This window comes from Drosophila rhopaloa, unplaced genomic scaffold (genome assembly GCF_018152115.1).
Source record: "Drosophila rhopaloa isolate 14029-0021.01 unplaced genomic scaffold, ASM1815211v1 contig_3, whole genome shotgun sequence".
NCBI classification, from domain to species: domain Eukaryota; kingdom Metazoa; phylum Arthropoda; class Insecta; order Diptera; family Drosophilidae; genus Drosophila; species Drosophila rhopaloa.
Window position 1 is genome coordinate 13,270,702 of NW_025335123.1, and position 19,150 is coordinate 13,289,851.

General features: G+C 37.1%; 1 protein-coding gene across 1 annotated transcript; it reads right to left on the minus strand.

Annotated features, from left to right (window-relative positions):
- Positions 1 to 1,860: 1,860 nt before the first annotated feature.
- On the minus strand, positions 1,861 to 18,166 carry LOC108049861 (probable E3 ubiquitin-protein ligase IRF2BPL). Its single transcript, XM_017131227.2, has 4 exons — positions 16,725 to 18,166; positions 4,622 to 4,711; positions 3,577 to 4,223; positions 1,861 to 3,060 (listed from the first exon to the last, which is right to left on the minus strand). Exons 1-4 carry the CDS (start codon positions 17,662 to 17,664, stop codon positions 2,920 to 2,922), a joined length of 1,818 nt encoding a protein of 605 aa, XP_016986716.1. The 5' UTR covers positions 17,665 to 18,166; the 3' UTR covers positions 1,861 to 2,919.
- Positions 18,167 to 19,150: the final 984 nt, after the last annotated feature.

Sequence of the window (19,150 nt, forward strand, 5' to 3'; positions counted from 1 at the left end):
CGTCCACTTCTCCGCTTAGTTGTACCACATACCACATGTGTGTCTATCTTTAGTCGTTAAGTGTATATGTAGTATAAAGTTGATACTCATGCTAAATCGAATCGACTTGTTTTTGCTTCGTTCAAAAAATGTTATAGGCTATGCAATACAATTACGTGATCGTTAGTTGACTTTAACATTTAGTTGACTGACATCAAACACACAAATATAGTTTATATTCTTCCCTTTGCTTCTTTTTTTGTTTTTGTTCTTGGGTTTTTTTTAATATGTATGTACTCGTACTTATATAAGGTTGATGCATTATGCGATATCTGTATTATATTTAGATAGCACTACTGTTTTACACACACACGCACAAGGTTTACAAACGTTAGTTATTATTTAGTTTAGTTTTTTGTTGTAAAGAAAATTTCGATTAGTTCCCTTCTTAGACTTAGATTGCTAAAACGTTGGTATTGGCCTATTGTATGATTTCTTTATAAATTTTATTTTTTCATTTTTCTTTTTCTTTTGGTTTTCGTTTTTTTTTTCTCCAATCCTCAAAACCTCATTTTATTCAAAATGAGATCGTTTTCTGGATGTCCGAAGTGCTGGACGTGCTAAAGTTTTCTTAGTTTCTTTGCTTTCCATTTTTCCATTTTCGTATTTCCGATTTCCAGGATTTCATGCTCTTCTTGTTGTTGTTCTTGCTAGGCTATATCACAAAATGTGTTTTTTCATTATCTTTTGTTTTTTTTTTTCAAAATGTTCTTCCGCTCGAAGATAAACCAAAAATTTGTAGGTTAAATGGACTTAGAAAAAGAAATTATAAATGTAATAAATCAAAGCCAATATGGATCGGATCATTAGATTAGATGTTATAAGTAGATCTAAAGCTTCTTCATCTTGATAAATTTAGAAGTTGCAGCAATTTTCACTTACTTTTTCATTTCTATTGACAATTGCCAATTATTCAATGTTTCTAACGCATTGATTTTGCTATCTATACATTGTACCAATTAAGTTGTGAAAAATCCGCATTCTCCCAAAACGAAACTCTGATTAAATTATTTTACTATATAGGAAGAAATGTGCTTTAGAACTACAATAAAAAAAAATGAAATAATGAACATATGTATTTGATTAATACGATTGATTGATTTAATACAATATTTCAAATGAAATCTATGATTTTCATTTATCGAATTGTTAAATGTAGTCGAAGTAAGTTGCAAGAATTTGGCGAATTGAACATGATAATACGCCTGGCTCATATTCCCACAATATGTATGTTTTACGCATATATCATTTTTATATGATGCCTGATTCGCTTTACATTTCCCCTTTCATTTTATTCAGTAATCGCCCTCCATTAGGATTTTCGTTTTGTCTCTAGTAAAAAATCCTCTAGTAGACTGTATTTATAAATTAGTTTTGAATTGGAACTGCAAAAAGGACAGTTGGCATAGACGCAGTCCCAAATCGCGTTCCAAATTGAACGCTTGCAAAAAAGATTTTTGGCTGGCAAATTTAAAACCGATATCGAGATTTGTTGTGCATTTTTCGATTGGTTGGTCCAGTGTGTGAGTGTTTCGTTCATTCTTTTTGCAGTTCTTGCCCAGCGACATCGGCTATATACACCCTAAATATATATATAGCTTAAAACCGTTTGCCAATCTGAATACCCAATGCGAGTGGCTGCCCGGATGAGCCAGCTTCCCCTCGCTCAAAAACACAAAACATATAGCTAAAATTCTTAGTGAGCGAATGGTATTCGCTGTGGTTTAAAAGTCTGTTTAAAATTCCACTGCAACTCCGTTCTTTTGTGGAGTGTTGCCAGATGTTTTTTCGCCGCCAATTTTGTATTCAACATCAAATATATTTCTATATTATTAATATTATATATTTATATTCCGATTATGTGGTATGCATACGTATGTACATTTTTCTTTAGCATAATAACTGTTTTTCTCTCTTTCTTTTCCATTCGTTTCTTTCATTGTGTTGTTTTAAATTAGTTAAAATTACAAAAAAAAAAAAATAAAGGTATTTATAAAAATAAAAATAATAAGTATTTAAAAAAAACGTGAAAGTGTGAGGGAAGGAGGGTAAAATGTAGATTGTAAATTAGGCAACATTTATAGAAATAAATTAATTAATTAGTACAAACTAAACGTAACTTATCAATTAAATCGCTCGCCTACATAACAAAATCTATAGTTATCGTATAATATATAGGTTTTATGTATACTCGTATTAAAAAAAAGGGTTTTATATCTAATGCCAGCAAGTGTATATTCCTTTATTTGTGATTTGCCGCTTGCTTCTGCTACAAGTAGGTTGATTTTAGTTTTTGCTTTGTAATTAAGAAATATTTCAAGTTTCTCCCATTTGTTTTCGGTTCGGTAATCTATCTCACTTGGCTACGTATGCATTTTTGTATAAGTTGGTATTTCGGACAAATTTTCCAACGCACGCCTACAAATATGCTACAAAAATGTGTGTTCAACGCTTTCGTTTTTACATTTGTTTTTCTCATTTGCGAGCGTTTTGGTGTTTTTCTTTTCCTTTCTTTTCTTTTCTCCTTAACATTTTTTTGTTTGCTGGTAACAAATTGCATTTTTCATTAAGTGGTTTCATCATTTTTTGCTTACGCCTACAAAATTGTGGTTTTGCTGTTGTTGCTGTTGTTGTTGTCGTTTGGTCGGTCGTCATGGACAAAGTCAGAGCATTTTATATTCATGTCTGCTACTGCTGAGATGCCGCCGCCGTAGCCAAAAAAAGTCGGTTGTTGCTCCTTAAAATCCCCCAATCGTAAACCAGTGACCCAACTGAAGAGGGTCGAGAGTTGGTTGCGAGATATTATCCAGGGGGTTGGTCTTCGTTCGCATCTCAAAAGTGCTCCAAAGCTCTGCGCAGCTTCTTACAGTAAAATGGACATTAAGACTCGCGCTCCTTCTTCACCTTGACCTCCTCGCCCAGGATAGTGGTGATCTCGCCCTGCATGAAGGCCCAAGGTATCACCGAGTTGGCTAGCGGACAGCGATCGCCGCTGGGACAGTACACCTCGTTGCCCAGACCCTGTCGATAAAGAGAAAAAGTTAGGGATGAGCAAAGGATTTAATAAAAATTCAACAAGTCCACGACAACATATTTTTCCAGCTGTCAAATGATTAACTATCCTCCTGTTCATTTGTATTAGTTGTTCCATTTGGATGCATTTTACTCTATATTGTGACTTCCTAAATATTTAAAGCTTATTTCTTTCAAATAAAATGTTCCATTTCGAGCATAAAAGAACAAAGAGTTCTATATTTTTGGAAGGTATATACAATTGATTATACACAATTGATAAATTTTGATAACAAAAATGATTTAGCTATTATATTTAATTGACTTAGCCTTAATTTAAACAAATAATTACTAAGGGCTTCAAGGATTCATTTTAAGATTATCTAACAAAAGCGCAAGATCAGCGAAACTTTTATTTTCCAAAAGTACAAAGTATATAACCTCTATTAAACTAACCAAAACTTTACCAAAAGTCAGATGGAAAATATGTTGAGGTAGATATTTCAAGAATTTTTGTCCACTCACATTCTGTCGTTTGATGCTCTCGCGGCTGCAGGGAAAGCAGAACTTGTGGTGGTTTACCGACGGGCACTGCACGAAGTGCGTGTCCTCCAATCGCTCCTGGCACAGGGTGCACTTGAGCGTGGCATTCTGGGCGGCCGCCGCCGCCGCTGCCGCTGCGGAATTTGAGGCGGCACTGCTGCCCGGAGCTCCGCTGAGACCGCCGCCGCCACCCGCCGATCCTCCACCGCCACCGCTGGCCAAAGGTGTCCCGCACTGACTGCCGCTGCTGCCGGGACCGGGATTCACGGCTCCGCCGCTGCCATTGCTGCCGGATGGACCGCTGCCGCCGGCTGGACTGCCATCGCCGGTCACCGAATTTGGCGCCATTGAGGCGGGGCCGATGGCTCCATTGCCACCGGTCCCGGAGCCGGCACTGCCGCCCGGTCCGCCGCTGGTGCAGCTCAGTTGTCCACTGCCGCCGCCGACGCTCGGTCCGCCAAGGGGTCCGCCGGCGGCATTGGCTCCGGGCCCTCCTCCGCCACCGCCACCACCTCCAAGTCCGCCGGCCGCCACCGCTTGGCCCTGATTTGAGCCACCCACCTCGGAGCTGGTGACGGTGGTGCTGGACACGTGACGGGATCCGGATGAACGACGTCCCGACGAGGAACCTGAAAGGATTGCCAACGAAATTAGTTTGTTTGGAATCATCAAAAAACAGACTTATCACTACAAAATAAACAAAACTTAATGGACTGCACTAGAGGCTCACATTATTGAATGTGAAAACTTATCAGTGACAAGTAAAATAAATAAAAAAAAGTACATCAATTTAAACAATTCAATGTAACAACTAAAATAAATAATGAGGAAATGATCATGATTAAATATATATGGCACTAGAGACTGTAAAACTATTTTGACTATTGAATATATAAAAATAATATTTATAAAAGAAGAGACTTTCGTTATTTTTTTGTTTTTTTTAATTATTTTGTTAAAATTTATTTGTATTTTTTGTTTAAGTCATGCAATTAGTACGCAATCGATGTTGAAGCTACAAACTTACCCGAACTATTCGGCGAGTGTACGCTGCGCGGAGGCAGCGGTCCCGAGGGCGGGCTCGATCCATTGCGTCGACTGGCCGGGGACATGTGCTCTGCAATGGGAAGATTGGGAAGATTCAGATTAGGAATAGGTTGCAGGTTGCAGGTTCCAGGTTGAATATATATATTTGCAAGGTACATAATGTTACACGGATATCAAGTATTTATGGTTAGCTAAAGGTAGGCTTTCAATTTAATAGGCCTAAATCGAGTACATTTTGATATTTAAATATAAAATTAATATATTCCAAAAATAGCGGTTTCACATATCAAATTGAAAATGATCATTGATCAGTATACAATACCGCAATCAAGTAAAGACGACTTAGTTTCTCGTGAGTCAAGTGCATTTGTCAAAAGGGCCTTGGCCCCACTACGTAAAAGTACATATGTATGTACATATGTATGCCGACACACCCACCAACAATTCCAATATTACAGTCAAGGTAAATAAACTTACTACTGACAGCCTGTAATTAAGGTTGCATCCTATTATTTATACTAAATTATAATCTATACGAAGTTGACAAAGAAGAGGGTGTGGCATAACTGACCTCTAAACCAACTAAATGTTTTTAAACATTTACAGGTAGCATTTTCATTGGTTATCTGATCAATTGGTGAGATTTCGCTGTTTTTTAGTTTTTAAAATGCGCAAAAAAACGATTTTTGTAATTAGTTACTTGGGATTGGGCTGTTCCGTTTTAATTTACAATGAACACAAATGTTGTTATTTTATTGTTTTCTTTATATTGTATTTTTGTTTATATTGATTTTAATTTTGTCTTTAACGCAGTGCTATTTTTTTAACCCCCACGACGCTTTTCTTTTGTAAATCTTTTGCAGAATTTGGCAAAGAACGGACCGTTTTCATTCAACTTCTGCTTTCGATTTTTAATGCGAATGAAATAAACAAAAAAATTAATCACATGCTTCTTCTTTTTCGTTCATTGCACATGAAATTGTTGTTTTTGGGGTTGTGTGTCTGTGCTTGTGTTTCTTGTTATGTGTAATTTTAGAACTTGGCACGAAACATGTTTCTATATTTTTTGTTGTGTATGCATATTAACACGTATATACCTATATATATATGTATATTTATGTACATTCGTACATAGACATATTACTTGGCAACGCCGGCTCAACAACAACAAGTTTCATTCACCGGCTGTCTAGCCATTGATTGTGACGTCACAGCGGCACGATACGATTGCGTGTCATTCTTGTTCCACTGTGCAGCTCACACAGCTGTTTTTTTATTCTCTTTTGTTTTTGTTGCTCTTGTTTCACCGTTTCTTCGTCTACTTCTTCTTCTTATTTGGCAATGTGCCAGAAGCGAAACGAAATGAATGGAAATGAAACGAAACTAGTTCTGCGCATACGTCACAAGAGAGGGAGAGAGGGAGAAAGAAGATGCAGGCCGGTTTCTCCATTTCGTTTTGTTATTTTTTTGCATGCCAGCATGCAATAATGTGTATGTACACCAGACACGCATACACACACACACATAAACCGATTTGTTTTGACTGTGCTGCTTCTTTCTCTCCTTCTTCGTTTGCATTTTGTTTTATTTTCGCTCTCTGTTATGGCGCTGTTAATTCGCTGCTAACTTGTTGGCTTTAAATTTTCTTTTTTTGTATGCAGTGCACGCGCACGCGTAGCTGCTTGATATTGAAAATAAAGCTACAAAAAAAAGCAGCAGAAGATGATACAACAAGGGAATGGAGAAAAACGTATTTAATTTGTATGCCCCACGGACGATGGCACATTGCTCAAATGTCGACGCTTGTCAGTTTGCCGGCGGTGCACAGTGGGCTGCATACGAAATTAAGCTCACACATTTGCTAGTGAGCTGTTATGTTTATTTATTTGATAAACTGTTGCTTCTTCGTGTTGTTGGTTTTGTTTTTTGCGAAATTGCTTACGTTGGCTAAATTGGCAAAGAAAAAAAACTAAGAAGAAATCGAAAAAGAAGACAAAAGGAGAAGGTGAAAAAGAAGGAGGCAAAAAGGTAGAAGAAGAAGACGTTGTGCATGTTGTGTGGCCCCAACACGTACACACAGAAGTACGTGTGCGTGTGTATTTATAGCATTTGTTTATATTTTGCATGCAAGAGTTTAAGAACAACAGCAATAAATGCCAAATACCTTCTTGCAAAGATAGCCCATCCCTTTCGCACAGCTGCAGTTGCACAGTCGCATGTGCGTGGCCCATTGAGGAGATAGCAAACGCCAGAGTGAGACAGCAAGCCTGCCACATACAGTTGCAGGTATGACACACAGTGGGCCGAATGCAAAGAAAAGCATAAATGAAAACAGTGGTGCCACAGTAAGAATAACACAGTTATAAAGCTAAAGATGTTATGTAATTGTTACACAAATTGTATTATTACTTTCAAATTACCAATTTCGCTTTAATATCGAGCGGGTTTTTTCTTAATTTTGTTATACATATGTCTAAGCTTTATTGTCGAGGTTTTATAAAACTGTACAACTACCAAGGTACAACAAACAAGGTATTAGAAAATTATAAAAGAAAGTAAATCATTATTTCTTAGAGCTCTTTTTTTTTATATACAAATTACTTATATTATTTTCATACACCGTTAAAACTCGAATGAACCACTGTAATCAGTTTCAGTTTACTGCATTCGAACTTCACTTGACTATATCTTCGGGTGCAATCTATTTTTGAAACTACTTTTTATTAACGCACATACGCACACACACATAGTGCCATAGTGCATTTATTTATGTAGATCCAGCCCCAATGTTTATTTGTTTTTCATACATTCGGAGCCGAAAACAAACAAATTTGCGCGATCTCCGTTCTTAGTATCGAATATAAAACTATTTATAGATTAGTTTACGTTTTCCGTTCACCACATTTTGCCTGGGTATGGAATATTTTTCGATATTCCACGTTTTTTCGCACTACTTTGCTAGAATGAATCATTTGACAATTTATTACTGGAGAACCGAGCCAAGAAATACAAACAATAAATAGTTATACAATGTTGTATACATATACATATACATATGAATAAAAAAAAGAAACCATACTGTGTATGATGTTTACATGTGGAATAGAAACTATTCGCCTTCAATTGAATGAAAACGAATCGCACCACACCCAATGGGCGGGGTCACGCCTTAGCCTCCCTTATTTTTCGCAGCTCTATAGAGCTTTTTTCCGGGTATTGATATGAGATCCCCTGGGACAGGAATTGTTGGTAAAATTATCGAGAACAAACAGAGCTCAAGGAATTTTTGCGGTATTAAAATTGTTGTTTTGAACTTCTATTTCCGACCTACTTAGCTATTTGGTTTTAACCAGAAAACAATTAGTTTATAAAACTGTACAAGAAAGAACACTTCTTTATATTTTTATCAAATAATTTTAAATAAGTGTTTATTGCCAATCAAACCTCCGTAAAGGCAAACTCAAAAATGGTGATAAGTATTTCACCTTATTTGATAAGACTACAAAGTAATAACCCAATAGTAACTAATAATGATGCATACATTAAATTTTTTCTAGTCATACCTTCCCTACATTAATTAGTCAACAAATTTCTAAAAATTCCCTAACAATAAAAATTTATATTAGTAACAAGAAAGGAAAGCTAACTTCGGGCGGAGCCGAAGTTGAAATACCCTTGCAGAATATTCTGCAAATTATATTCTCCAAAATTATTCATATGATGCATTCTTAATATTCATAAAAAATCCCAACTTCCTAACTTTAAAAACACCAAAGTTATTGCATTTCCAATCGTTCAGTTATATGGCAGCTATAGAATATAGTCGGCCGATCCTTATGAAATTTGATATGTCGGATTGATTGGGCAAAAATAAAACCCATAGAAAATCCCAACTTCCTAACTTAACAAACACTAAAGTTATGGCATTTCCGATCAATCAGTTATATGGCAGCTATAAGATATAGTCGGCCGATCCTTATGAAATTTGGTAGGTCGGATTAATTGGCCAAATATTAAACCCATAGAAAATCCCAACTTCCTAACTATACAAACACCAAAGTTATGGCATTTCCGATCAATCAGTTATATAGCAGCTATAGGATATAGTCGGCCGATCCTTATGAAATTTGGTACGTCGGATTGATTGGCCAAATATAATACCCATAGAGAGTCCCAACTTCCTAACTTAACAAACAGCAGAGTTATGGCATTTCCGATCAATCAGTTATATGGCAGCTATAGGATATAGTCGGCCGATCCCGGCCGTTCCGACTTATATACTGCGTGCAAAGGAAAGAAGGGTGTGTGCAAAGTTTCAATTCGATATCTTTAAAACTGAGAAACTAGTTCGCGTAGAAACAGACAGACGGACAGACAGACGGACAGACGGACAGACGGACAGACGGACAGACGGACAGACGGACAGACGGACAGACGGACAGACGGACATGGCTATATCAACTCAGGAGGTGATCCTGATCAAGAATATATATACTTTATAGGGTCGGAGATGTCTCCTTCACTGCGTTGCACACTTTTGACCAAAATTATAATACCCTCTGCAAGGGTATAATAATAATTCCTACAGTATTTATAGTTCTTCAAATTGGAAAATTATTGACTCGTTTTATTTGTCAATGCATTTTAGAAAAAAACATACATAATTCAATGCACGACAATAGAGATTATAAAGTGACTCCTTAATTGATTTTGTTGTAAGTTACTCGAGTAAATGTATATAATTAAATTGGATCTAAAGTTGTATGCCTCTAAGAAAATTTAAATCTAAGAAGAAAAAAACCTTTTTACATATATCGTTTAAAATATGATCTCCCTTGAAAAGAGCAGTCATTATGGGCTGTCCTATAAGTATGTTTAGCGATACGATAAAATGGAAGATTCCCACATGTGGGTATACTCTAATTTCAAGTGGATCCAATCAGCGATCAACGATTGGTTTCCGCAAGCACATCTTCAAAGGCCAAAGAGAAAACCCAGAAATCGTTTGTTTGTGTTTATTTAATGTAGAGAACTTAAACAAAAAGCAGAAGAATCTAATGAAATTTAAACAAATGTGTTGCAGGGCGCACTCAAATAAATCGACCGACGAAAAATAAAGCGACCCGGTACAACGCGGCGCTATCAGTCAAATAGTCAGTTGGCCGTGGTTGATAAGATAGGCTGAGGACCCCGGTGGACGGCATCGACCAGTCCACTTTACAATTAGATAAGATAAACAAAACAGCTGTGTCTATAAAGTATAAAAAGAGCGGCCAAGAGCAAACGAAAGTGGAATGGAAGCAAAAATTGAATTTTAAATGAAAACGAAGCGGTCTATTGTGTACCCTATACTCGTATGCACTTCCCCCCCGGAATCCGTCTAGATTGTTTTTTCTTATCTCCGATTCGGCGGCGTTCTTAGCGGTGTGTGAGGGGAGGGCAGAGGCGGAAAAAAGAGCTTATCAACAGTCATAAAAATCAGGATGATCTCACTGAAGAGATCAAGAAACTGTAGGACTTTACACATTGTTCCAAAAAAGTTCAGCCATAAAGTGATTCATTTTATTCTCAGTTCGAAGAAGTACTTAAAATGTCTACACAATATAGAAAATAAAAATAAAATAATCTTATTGAGTAGTACTAAGTTGACAAGATCACTAAGCTCTATCATGGGTATGAGTTGCATGCTAATTCCACAAACTTTTAATATTACTTGGATAAACCTGGCTTTATCTTCGCTTTCGAATATGAATAAACTTCTATGAAAATGTACCGTCGTAACAAAGAAAAACGCGATATCAGAAAATAAACTAGAATAATCCAAAAATATAATCATAAAACGTGGAATAAATTTCACCAAAAATGTTGATAAGTGAATACGATTCCGACATCTATCCATCAATAATCGATCAGTTCAAAAAACGGGCGATTGCATATCATATCTGGCTTTCCCCGACAATACTTAGGCCGCTGCTCTTTCCGTCTATTTGTTCTGTGGGTCGCATGTTTTGGGGCTTAACTCCTTATCGAGCAGTTGTTTGCCTTATCAACTAACCACATGGTCGGTTCTGAGATATGATAAGTAATGGTTGATGGCGCAATCTACGCCGATAACTTAATCGCTTATCTGCACATAGACTAAGTGCCAACCCCATTGACACTCTCGCCGAATGGCAAAAAAAATGTAATCTAAGCTTTAAATACCCTTACGAAGGTAGATTATATTCACAAGAAATCTACGTACTTTTATTCATTCATCCAATTAAATTGGTTTGATGAACACTTGTAAACTAGTAGAGATAAAGTAAAATGTATTGTGCTTTATGACAGTTTTAAACCATCAACTGTTTAATGCACTTTAACTTAAAAGACAACGTGACGTGTCTAATTAACCTGTCATTCTTTTTGGTTGAAAAGTCAGGACCCTGTTAAAAATAATAAAATATTCCTTGTGCATGCAATAAAAAACATTGTCAGTTTAATTCTCGAAGAAATTTTTGTACATATGTATGTAAGTGACAAAAAAGGAACAAGCCTTTCTAAGCAAATACATTCATTTGCAATGAAAATTTTTTAATAAAGTTGTTTGTTTCTTAAAGTTGAGTAAATATTAATAAATTAAGAAGTATTTACATATAGGATTTAATCAACATTTACTAAAGTGTTTTATTTTGTTGACAACAATTGTATTATTCGTCAAGAACTCGACTGTTGTTTGCAATAAAATATACAATTTTAAAATAAAAAACTAACTAATCATATTCCCTTGTTTTTATATTTTGGTGCAGAAGTAATAAACACGATATTCCCGTTATTGGCTTAACAAATTCTATTTTAAAATATTAATACGACGAATTCGTTTTACCAATTATTCATTCCAATAATTCCTTAAATTTTAAAATTATTTTAAGCAGCAGCATAAATTAAGTTCAGTAATTTCAATTGAAGATATTTAGCATCAACTTTAAAAATATGTTGTCTTTAATGGAAATCGGATATATTTTTGTGACCGCAACTGTGTCGAATTGGCAGCGACGTCGCTGTTTCACGTGTTTTAACGGTTAACAGCGGCCATGCACTCCAGCTAGCCATCTTGCTTGCACTTGCTGCAACTGCAGCTGCACTAAGCACGCAATGTCTAATTACGAAAGAGGGAGAGGGAGATGCTGCAGCTGCACTCCTTTGGCTCCACTCTGCTCCCGCCAAAGGGAAGGCACGAACAAATTCCTGGCGAACGCATTGGAATGGTCAGTCAGTCAATGCATACACACGAACTAGATACACACACACACACCCATAGCCGGCAGCATGAAGCGCTGAATGAAACGAAACGAAAAAGGGGGTGTGAAGTGGGCAAAGGAGGGGAGTAGGTGGCGAGGGGGTGGCGCGCGCACGTTGCCGTTTCATTTCATAAATATATACAGTCAGCACAAAATTTATTCGGACACTGTCTATTATCAAGTTTAACAGCTTTTTTGCCGGAATTTTCGTAATTTTAGCAGGTTTTTTTGTACTTATCATAGAAACAGTGATTTTCAGAAGACATTACAGAAACAAAAATGTAATTTTTTAAATTAGCCTTAAAAATATTAAAAGAAAAGCAAAAAAGTTGCTAAAATGTTGCACAAAAATTATTCGTACATTTCTCATTTATTGTGTTTATTTCTGAACTCAACGGTAATAGGCGATTCTTTTTAAAGTAGTTTAGTTGAAATTACTTCGGAGTAATTTTCGGCGTGCTTTTTTTTTGTTTTTTGTTAGTTTTTATGTGTTTTTTTGATACGATTGGTCAAAACGAACGGAGTTCAAGATTTGTCACTAGATTTTCGAAAACCTATCTTAAATTAATTTTTGGAAAATCGTAGTTATCGCGAAATCGGTCGTATTAATGGAAAATCACCTTCCACAATACATAGTATAATCCAAAAATACTTAAAAACGGAATAATGAGCTTCAAATCACAAGAAAGCTAGAAGGTCTAAGATTCTGTACTCACGTGAGGGACGGAAATTTATGTCTATAGTCCTGAAAAATCCGAAAACAAGATCTACAACAATTCAAAAGAATGTAGAGCAAGCGAAAATAAAAGAAGTTTGGGCCCAAACCATCCGAAACTACCTGTACAAGGCTGGTACAAAAAAAAGCGTTTGGAGTTTGGAAAACTGCATATAACCACCCGGATTCGTTTTGGGAGAACGTAGTTTTAAGCGACAAATCCAAATTTTACATATTTGGACACTATGGGACCTCGAAAGTGTGGAGGAAACCAAATGAAGCCATGAATGAGAAGAACTTAATTCCAACTGTTTAGCATGGTGGCGGGAATGTAATGATTTGGGGGTGTGTATCGGTAGAAGAAGTCGGTCAAATGGTCTTTATTGACGACAAAATTAATAAGAATATCTACAAAAACATTTTAAGCGAAAATTTGATTCCAAGTGATATAAAACTTGGTCTAGATCCGAAGACATTGTTGTTTCAACAAGACAACATTCTTCGTCTTTGGTGCAAGAGTGGCTTTTATATCACTGCAAGCAGCTGAAAACACCTCCCCAGTCACCTAATTTAAGTCCCATAGAACATGTTTGAGATATTCTTGAGAAAAGGATTCGGAAGCACGTCATTTCGTCCAGGGAGTCCTTAAAAACTGCATTGATGGCTGAATGGGGTCAAATTAGCGCTAATGAGACAAGCAACTTGGTAAAAAGCATGGGTCGATGCTTACAAGCTGTCATTGATGTTAGTGGAGGACCCACCAAATATTAAAAATATTAAAACATCAAGAAATATGTTTTTTTTTTAATATTATATGAAGTGTACGAATAATTTCTGTGCGTAAAAAATATCTAATTTTACTGTTGAAAGTTCCTTATTTTTTTGTTAAAATATATTCAAAGAATGTTAACCTTCACGATGAAATATAAATTGTTTGTTTTCGTTACGTTTTTGTTGAGTTATTAATGAATCAAAATCAAAATCACGGGTGTCCGAATAAATATTGTGTTGACTGTATGTACTTCATTTGTACAACTTTTTCTCTGTACACCGAGAAAATGTTTGTTATATTTTTAGTATATACACAAACGAAATATATATGTACATATGGATGTGGATGTGTATGTGCCCAATTTGGTATTTTTTTGGTAATGAAACGAATACACACAGGAAGGAAGAAACAGAAGCGTAACGTAAATACAAAACAGCCAACGAAATTAGCACAGTGGGTGTTAATGGCTAATTCCAGAACTGTGTATTTTGAGTATGATTACATACAGTGACAAACTTAATTATTGGCACAGCAAGCATGTTAAACTTTAAGGCTATTTTTCTTCTTCTAATATGCTGATATCAAAATATAACAAAATATTTTTAGATAGAATCATTAATTTATGTATATGTTGGCATGTTTCTTAAAAAAAAATCTAAGCCAATAGAAGTTGTAATTTCGTCAAAAAGTGAAGATTTGATAAAAAAAAACATTTCTGATGAACCTATATTTTTTTTATATATGTATGTATGTATGTAGCTTATGTTCATATTTAGAGATAAGAGAAACAAAAATTGTGAATAGTTTTAATCGGAACATTTCTCACATTGCGAAATAGCAAGACTCAAAACATAAAAAAAAAATCAGAAGAGAGATCCATTACCAGATACTGCAATGTTATACAATAATAATTATGAATTCGTTGGAAATAAACATAATAACATAAACAATGTACATATACATATATATGTATGAATTTTTTCAGTTTGCTATAAAATTTAATTTCTTAGGAAAAACAAACCGATATGAACCAAATTATAAAATATATTAAACAAATGCAAACTATAATTTCATAATATAAGTATCTTTAAGTACGCAACATTATTGGAAATGAAAATAAACAAGATACATTTGTAATGTTTCTTTCACCTTTTATTATATTTGTTCTTTTTACAATTCATGGCTAAAAAGCGTCTAAATTCATTACCATAATTTGCCCATAATTTTTTTTATAACCAATAAACTCACCTTTTGCCCACTGTTTGATGACGGCATCGGTGTGGGCAAGTTTTTTTCATCTCGTTTTGGAGTGTTTTTTTTTGTTGCTGTCACTGCAGCTTGTTCCGTAATTCGTATACCAACTAAAATTTATCTACACTCTGGTTCGTTTGTAGGTGTGTGTGTGCAACTTGTTATCGCATAGCGTAAAAGGAGAAACAGCAGAAGAAGCAGCAACGAAAACCAAAACAAGTTTAATGACGTTTTGCGCGCGCAGCCAAGAAAAAACACACCAGCACATAAACGCTAGCACACACAAAACCAGTTTGGGAAGAGGAGAGCAACAGAGAAAGAAAGAGGGAGAAAGGGAGAGCGAGAACCTTACAACGTCAGCGTCGACAATTTTTGCACGTCTGTTTTCATTACATTCTGCGGCTCTTTTTTTTGTGTTTTTTTTGTTATTTTTTTTTTGCTATTGCGACTGTTACGTACGTGCATGTAAGCGAACACGTAGCTATGTATACGTGTTGTACATGTATTTTCCCTATATATTGGCATGTGCGCATGCCTTTTAATGGCAAGGGTTGGCAGCCCCTTTTTTTCGAAGGGTTGCAAAATGCGTTTCTACGATTTTCGTGTGTGTTATATATACACACACAATTACAAACGTATCGGGAAGAGATAAGACTACGCTGATAAGAAAAAACGTTATCTAATCGGAATACCCCGCTTATCACATACACAACACTCGTAGATTCCTACTGCTTCTTCTTCGACTTTCCAGTCAGGAAAGATAAGAGCAGGCAATCACGCCGTTTCACTCTGGCCTGAATATCTGTATGTGTGCCAGTTTGGCTGCCCTGCCTTATCTGTATCGCTGCTGCTTCCTTACACCCACTCCGTCCCCCTCCTAACTGGAGCGGGACAGACAGCTCTCTCTCCTCCGCGATCGCAGGCTCTCTGTCTCTCTCCGCCGCTAAAAACGGTAAACAAATACAGTGGGTGCCAGTTAATTAAAGCGGCGATTTCAACAATATTTTACCTTAGACAAAATTCTAAACTAAAAGCCCACAACAAGCTTTCAAATTCCCTGTAGATCTTATTACTTTTATTTTGTTTGTAGTTTTACATAAACAAATAATTCCCTATAACACATATGTTTAAGCAATTTCTTTACGCATTATTGAATGGAATTTTCTGCTGACATTTACACTCTAAATGAACTCTTAAAGGGCCTTGTTCTTATTGGGTTTCTAACCAGCTTCACTATCCGTCCATATAAAGTAAGAAGTTAATTAAACTATTTACATTTTTTTTTTTTAATTTATATAATTCTAATTTCAACTATTTAAATTAAGTTTAAGTTAAGTTTTAAGTTGCCCTTTGCATAGTGTTGACTGTAACTTGATAAGAACAAGATTTGTCTCTTTTCGGTTGATTTATAGTTTCTTACAAGTTGGGCTAACTGAAAGTTCACCCAGACTGACCATTACTATCACCCTATTTTCGTTTTCATATTGCGATTTGATTACTAAAACTGATAAGAAATCCATTTTTATTATTGATAGGGGATTATCCCAAAACGATTTTTCTTTGACTTTGATATTGTAAACTGTAATTGATAGTATGCACTTTAAAAATAATCTAATCTCTACCATAATCATTGATTTAAAAAATGTCGAGCCCCATGTCAACAAAAGTTTTGCTCGATATTCTAACGCAAGGACTAGTTTAGTGACTATTGCAATTGATAATATTAATTAATAACAGTAGTTTAGAATTGGTAGAGTGCAGTTTATTATTTATCCCTTACTTATCTGGTCTCAACAAGGTTTTGTATTTTTTGATACTGTATAGAACCATTTATAAACGTCTATTTATTTTCTTTGGTGACTACTTTAAAATGATTCTGCTTTTTTTTGGTAACTTCTCATTATATGGATCAATGTAATTTGGTGCTATATTTACAATAGCTTAGTTTTTTTCTTTCCCCTTATTGACCATTGTAAAAAGTGACCTTTCTCTTGGTTATTAGCTTCTAATGCGATCCTCCCAATAAGTATTTGAATGGCCAAGAGCGCTTGACCGTTTTGCTCACCTGCTTTGAAGGTCGATGCATCGAAGCTGGGCGCTCTGACCGGCTGCTGTTTATCCCTCAGACCGCTTAGCTGCCGTTCGGGGACATAGCTGACCGCTGCGGGCAGGGACTCGCCTCGGGTCAACGGCGGCCTGCCGCCCACGCCTGTGGGATCGTCCATGGCGCTGCGCTTGACGCCGGGCGGACCACCCCCCGCTCCGCCTCCGCCGGCGGACAGGGGGGCTGGTCCGCCATCCGATGGTAAACCGTGGGCCGACTGTTGCTGTTGGGCTACATCCACGTCGACGTCCTCGCTGGGCGGTCGCTTAAGGTTAACGGACAGGGTGGGCGGTAGATTGTTCCCTTGGCCGGTTCCGGCTGTGGGCACGCCCCCTCCAGGGCCGCCTCCACCTCCGCCCCGCAGGTGGAGGGGCGTCATATGGGAAATCCTAACTGGACGCACTCCACCACCGGGGGCATCTTCCAGCTTAACGGGATAATCCAGGGGTGGACCGATGCGCGGCACGGGCATTTGATAGGGCATCTGATGATGATGATGGGCGGCGGCAGCTGCTGCAGCGGCCACGGCCGAGCCAAGTGATAGGGACCCCGGGCCCCCCGCACCTGATGGGCCCGGACCACCCCCACCGGGCGGTCCACCGCCGCGATGGGAGCCCGGACCTGGTCCCGGAACCGGTCCTACTTGTAACTGTTGTTGCTGCTGAAGCACAACCGCTGCGGCGGCGGCCACTTCGCCGTTCTCGTGCGAACGCTGCTGTTTGCTGGCGGGATGGAGACGCTTCATTTGGCGGGCGGCGTCCAGCACCGCCTCGATGCGATCGGCGCCCTCGTAATTGACGCAACCGCGGCACACTGCCTCCGAAAAGTCATTGATCATCGCCCACGGCATTCGGGGCAAGTCGCACAAGTAGCAGTGCTGCCTTTTCGTTTGCAGCGACATCCTGGAAACTGGAACCTGGACTTCTGCCTGGATGTGGGGATCTCTCTGGAAATCTCTGGTGTGTGCACTCACTGGAATGGCTTACTGTTTTATTCTTTCCTTTTCCTCTTTTTTTTTTTTTATTATTTTCTCCTTTTTTGTTGCTGTTTTTCTTAGCTTTTGTTATTCATGTTTTCATATTGATTTTCGCACACGCACACACACGCGCGCACGCATTTTTCACCGCGCTTCACCCGAAAAAAATTCACTAATGTTTTCTATTGCGCTGCGCTACTCACACACACATACCAACGACACACACTTGACAAGCGCGAGAGCCCGCGCGCGCGAGTGAGAGGAGAGAGCGGTAGAGAGCGGAACACGTACACGTACGACGCCAAAAACGTGGAGGAAATGGAAATACAAAAACGAACGAGGAGAACGAGCGACGCAGCGAATAACGGAAAAACCAACCGGACGCCACAAAACTCGCTGACAGAGTGACCTTGGGGCCAACGTGCGAATATACCTGAGGGGCCGGCCAAAACGCACTAAAAAATACATCACGGTATACTGAAAATACCAAAGAAATACCAAGCACTGAAATATACAACCATGGACTCAAACCACAGTTGTTGACGTTGGCGGAACTGCACCGCGGACTTAAACCTATGCAAATTATGTTATTCGACTTTTTATACCCCGTATTTGTGATCGAAAGTAAAAATATTTGTACACAAAACATACACTCAAAATTGTATACTCTAACCTATTCTATATTCCCAATTAAACCATAAATTTGATTTATACATTCTTTAAAAACTACAAATATTTAAAATGTATAGCCGAGTAATCTATTTGCTTTCTTCTTACATTAAAAGTTTCATAACTGGAAAAAATTGAATTAACCCAAAAATAAATAAAGATGCAATTAGATAAGAATCTGTGAAACTTTGTATTGAGTTTTCATTTATCATTATTATTAATTATTTTTTTAAGTTTAATGTTCTTCTAAACTTTATATCCGTTTTAACTTTTAAAATTAAAAAATATGTAGTAATCACAACCGATACCGATCCTATTGTCAAAGAGTCCTGAATTCTTTCGGGTCTTTTACTATCCCAATTAACGGTAACAGAATTGTATGGTGTTCAATTTATTTAATCTTATTGTTATTATAACAAATACTGATCAAAAGATCGTAAATAGTTTCTAAATTTTTGTTTTAAATGTGCTATGAATTTTGAAGCCTTAACTTATTATAACCGACATTGATCAGATTTTTAAAACAGCGTACATTATTTTTGGAATTTTATGTATGAATTAATTTTTTTAATCATTTTAACTATTTAACTATCCCAAATTAAAGGTTTGTTTGTGACTTAAATCTGTGTAACAGAATTGTTTAGGGTTCAATTCGTGTGGCGAAACCCCTTCTTCTTTGCGTACGTCTCTGCTTGAGTACGTGCCTGCACGTCATAATCGAAAGACACACGCAAAGCGGCGC

Coding starts and splice junctions, on each gene's coding strand:
- LOC108049861 (XM_017131227.2), bottom strand. CDS start 17,664: ATGTCGCTGCAAACGAAAAGGCAGCACTGCTACTTGTGCGACTTGCCC. Junction 4,712..16,724: donor TGCATCGACCTTCAAAGCAG/GTGAGCAAAACG, acceptor TTCCCATTGCAG/AGCACATGTCCCCGGCCAGT. Junction 3,061..3,576: donor AGAGCATCAAACGACAGAAT/GTGAGTGGACAA, acceptor CTTTATCGACAG/GGTCTGGGCAACGAGGTGTA.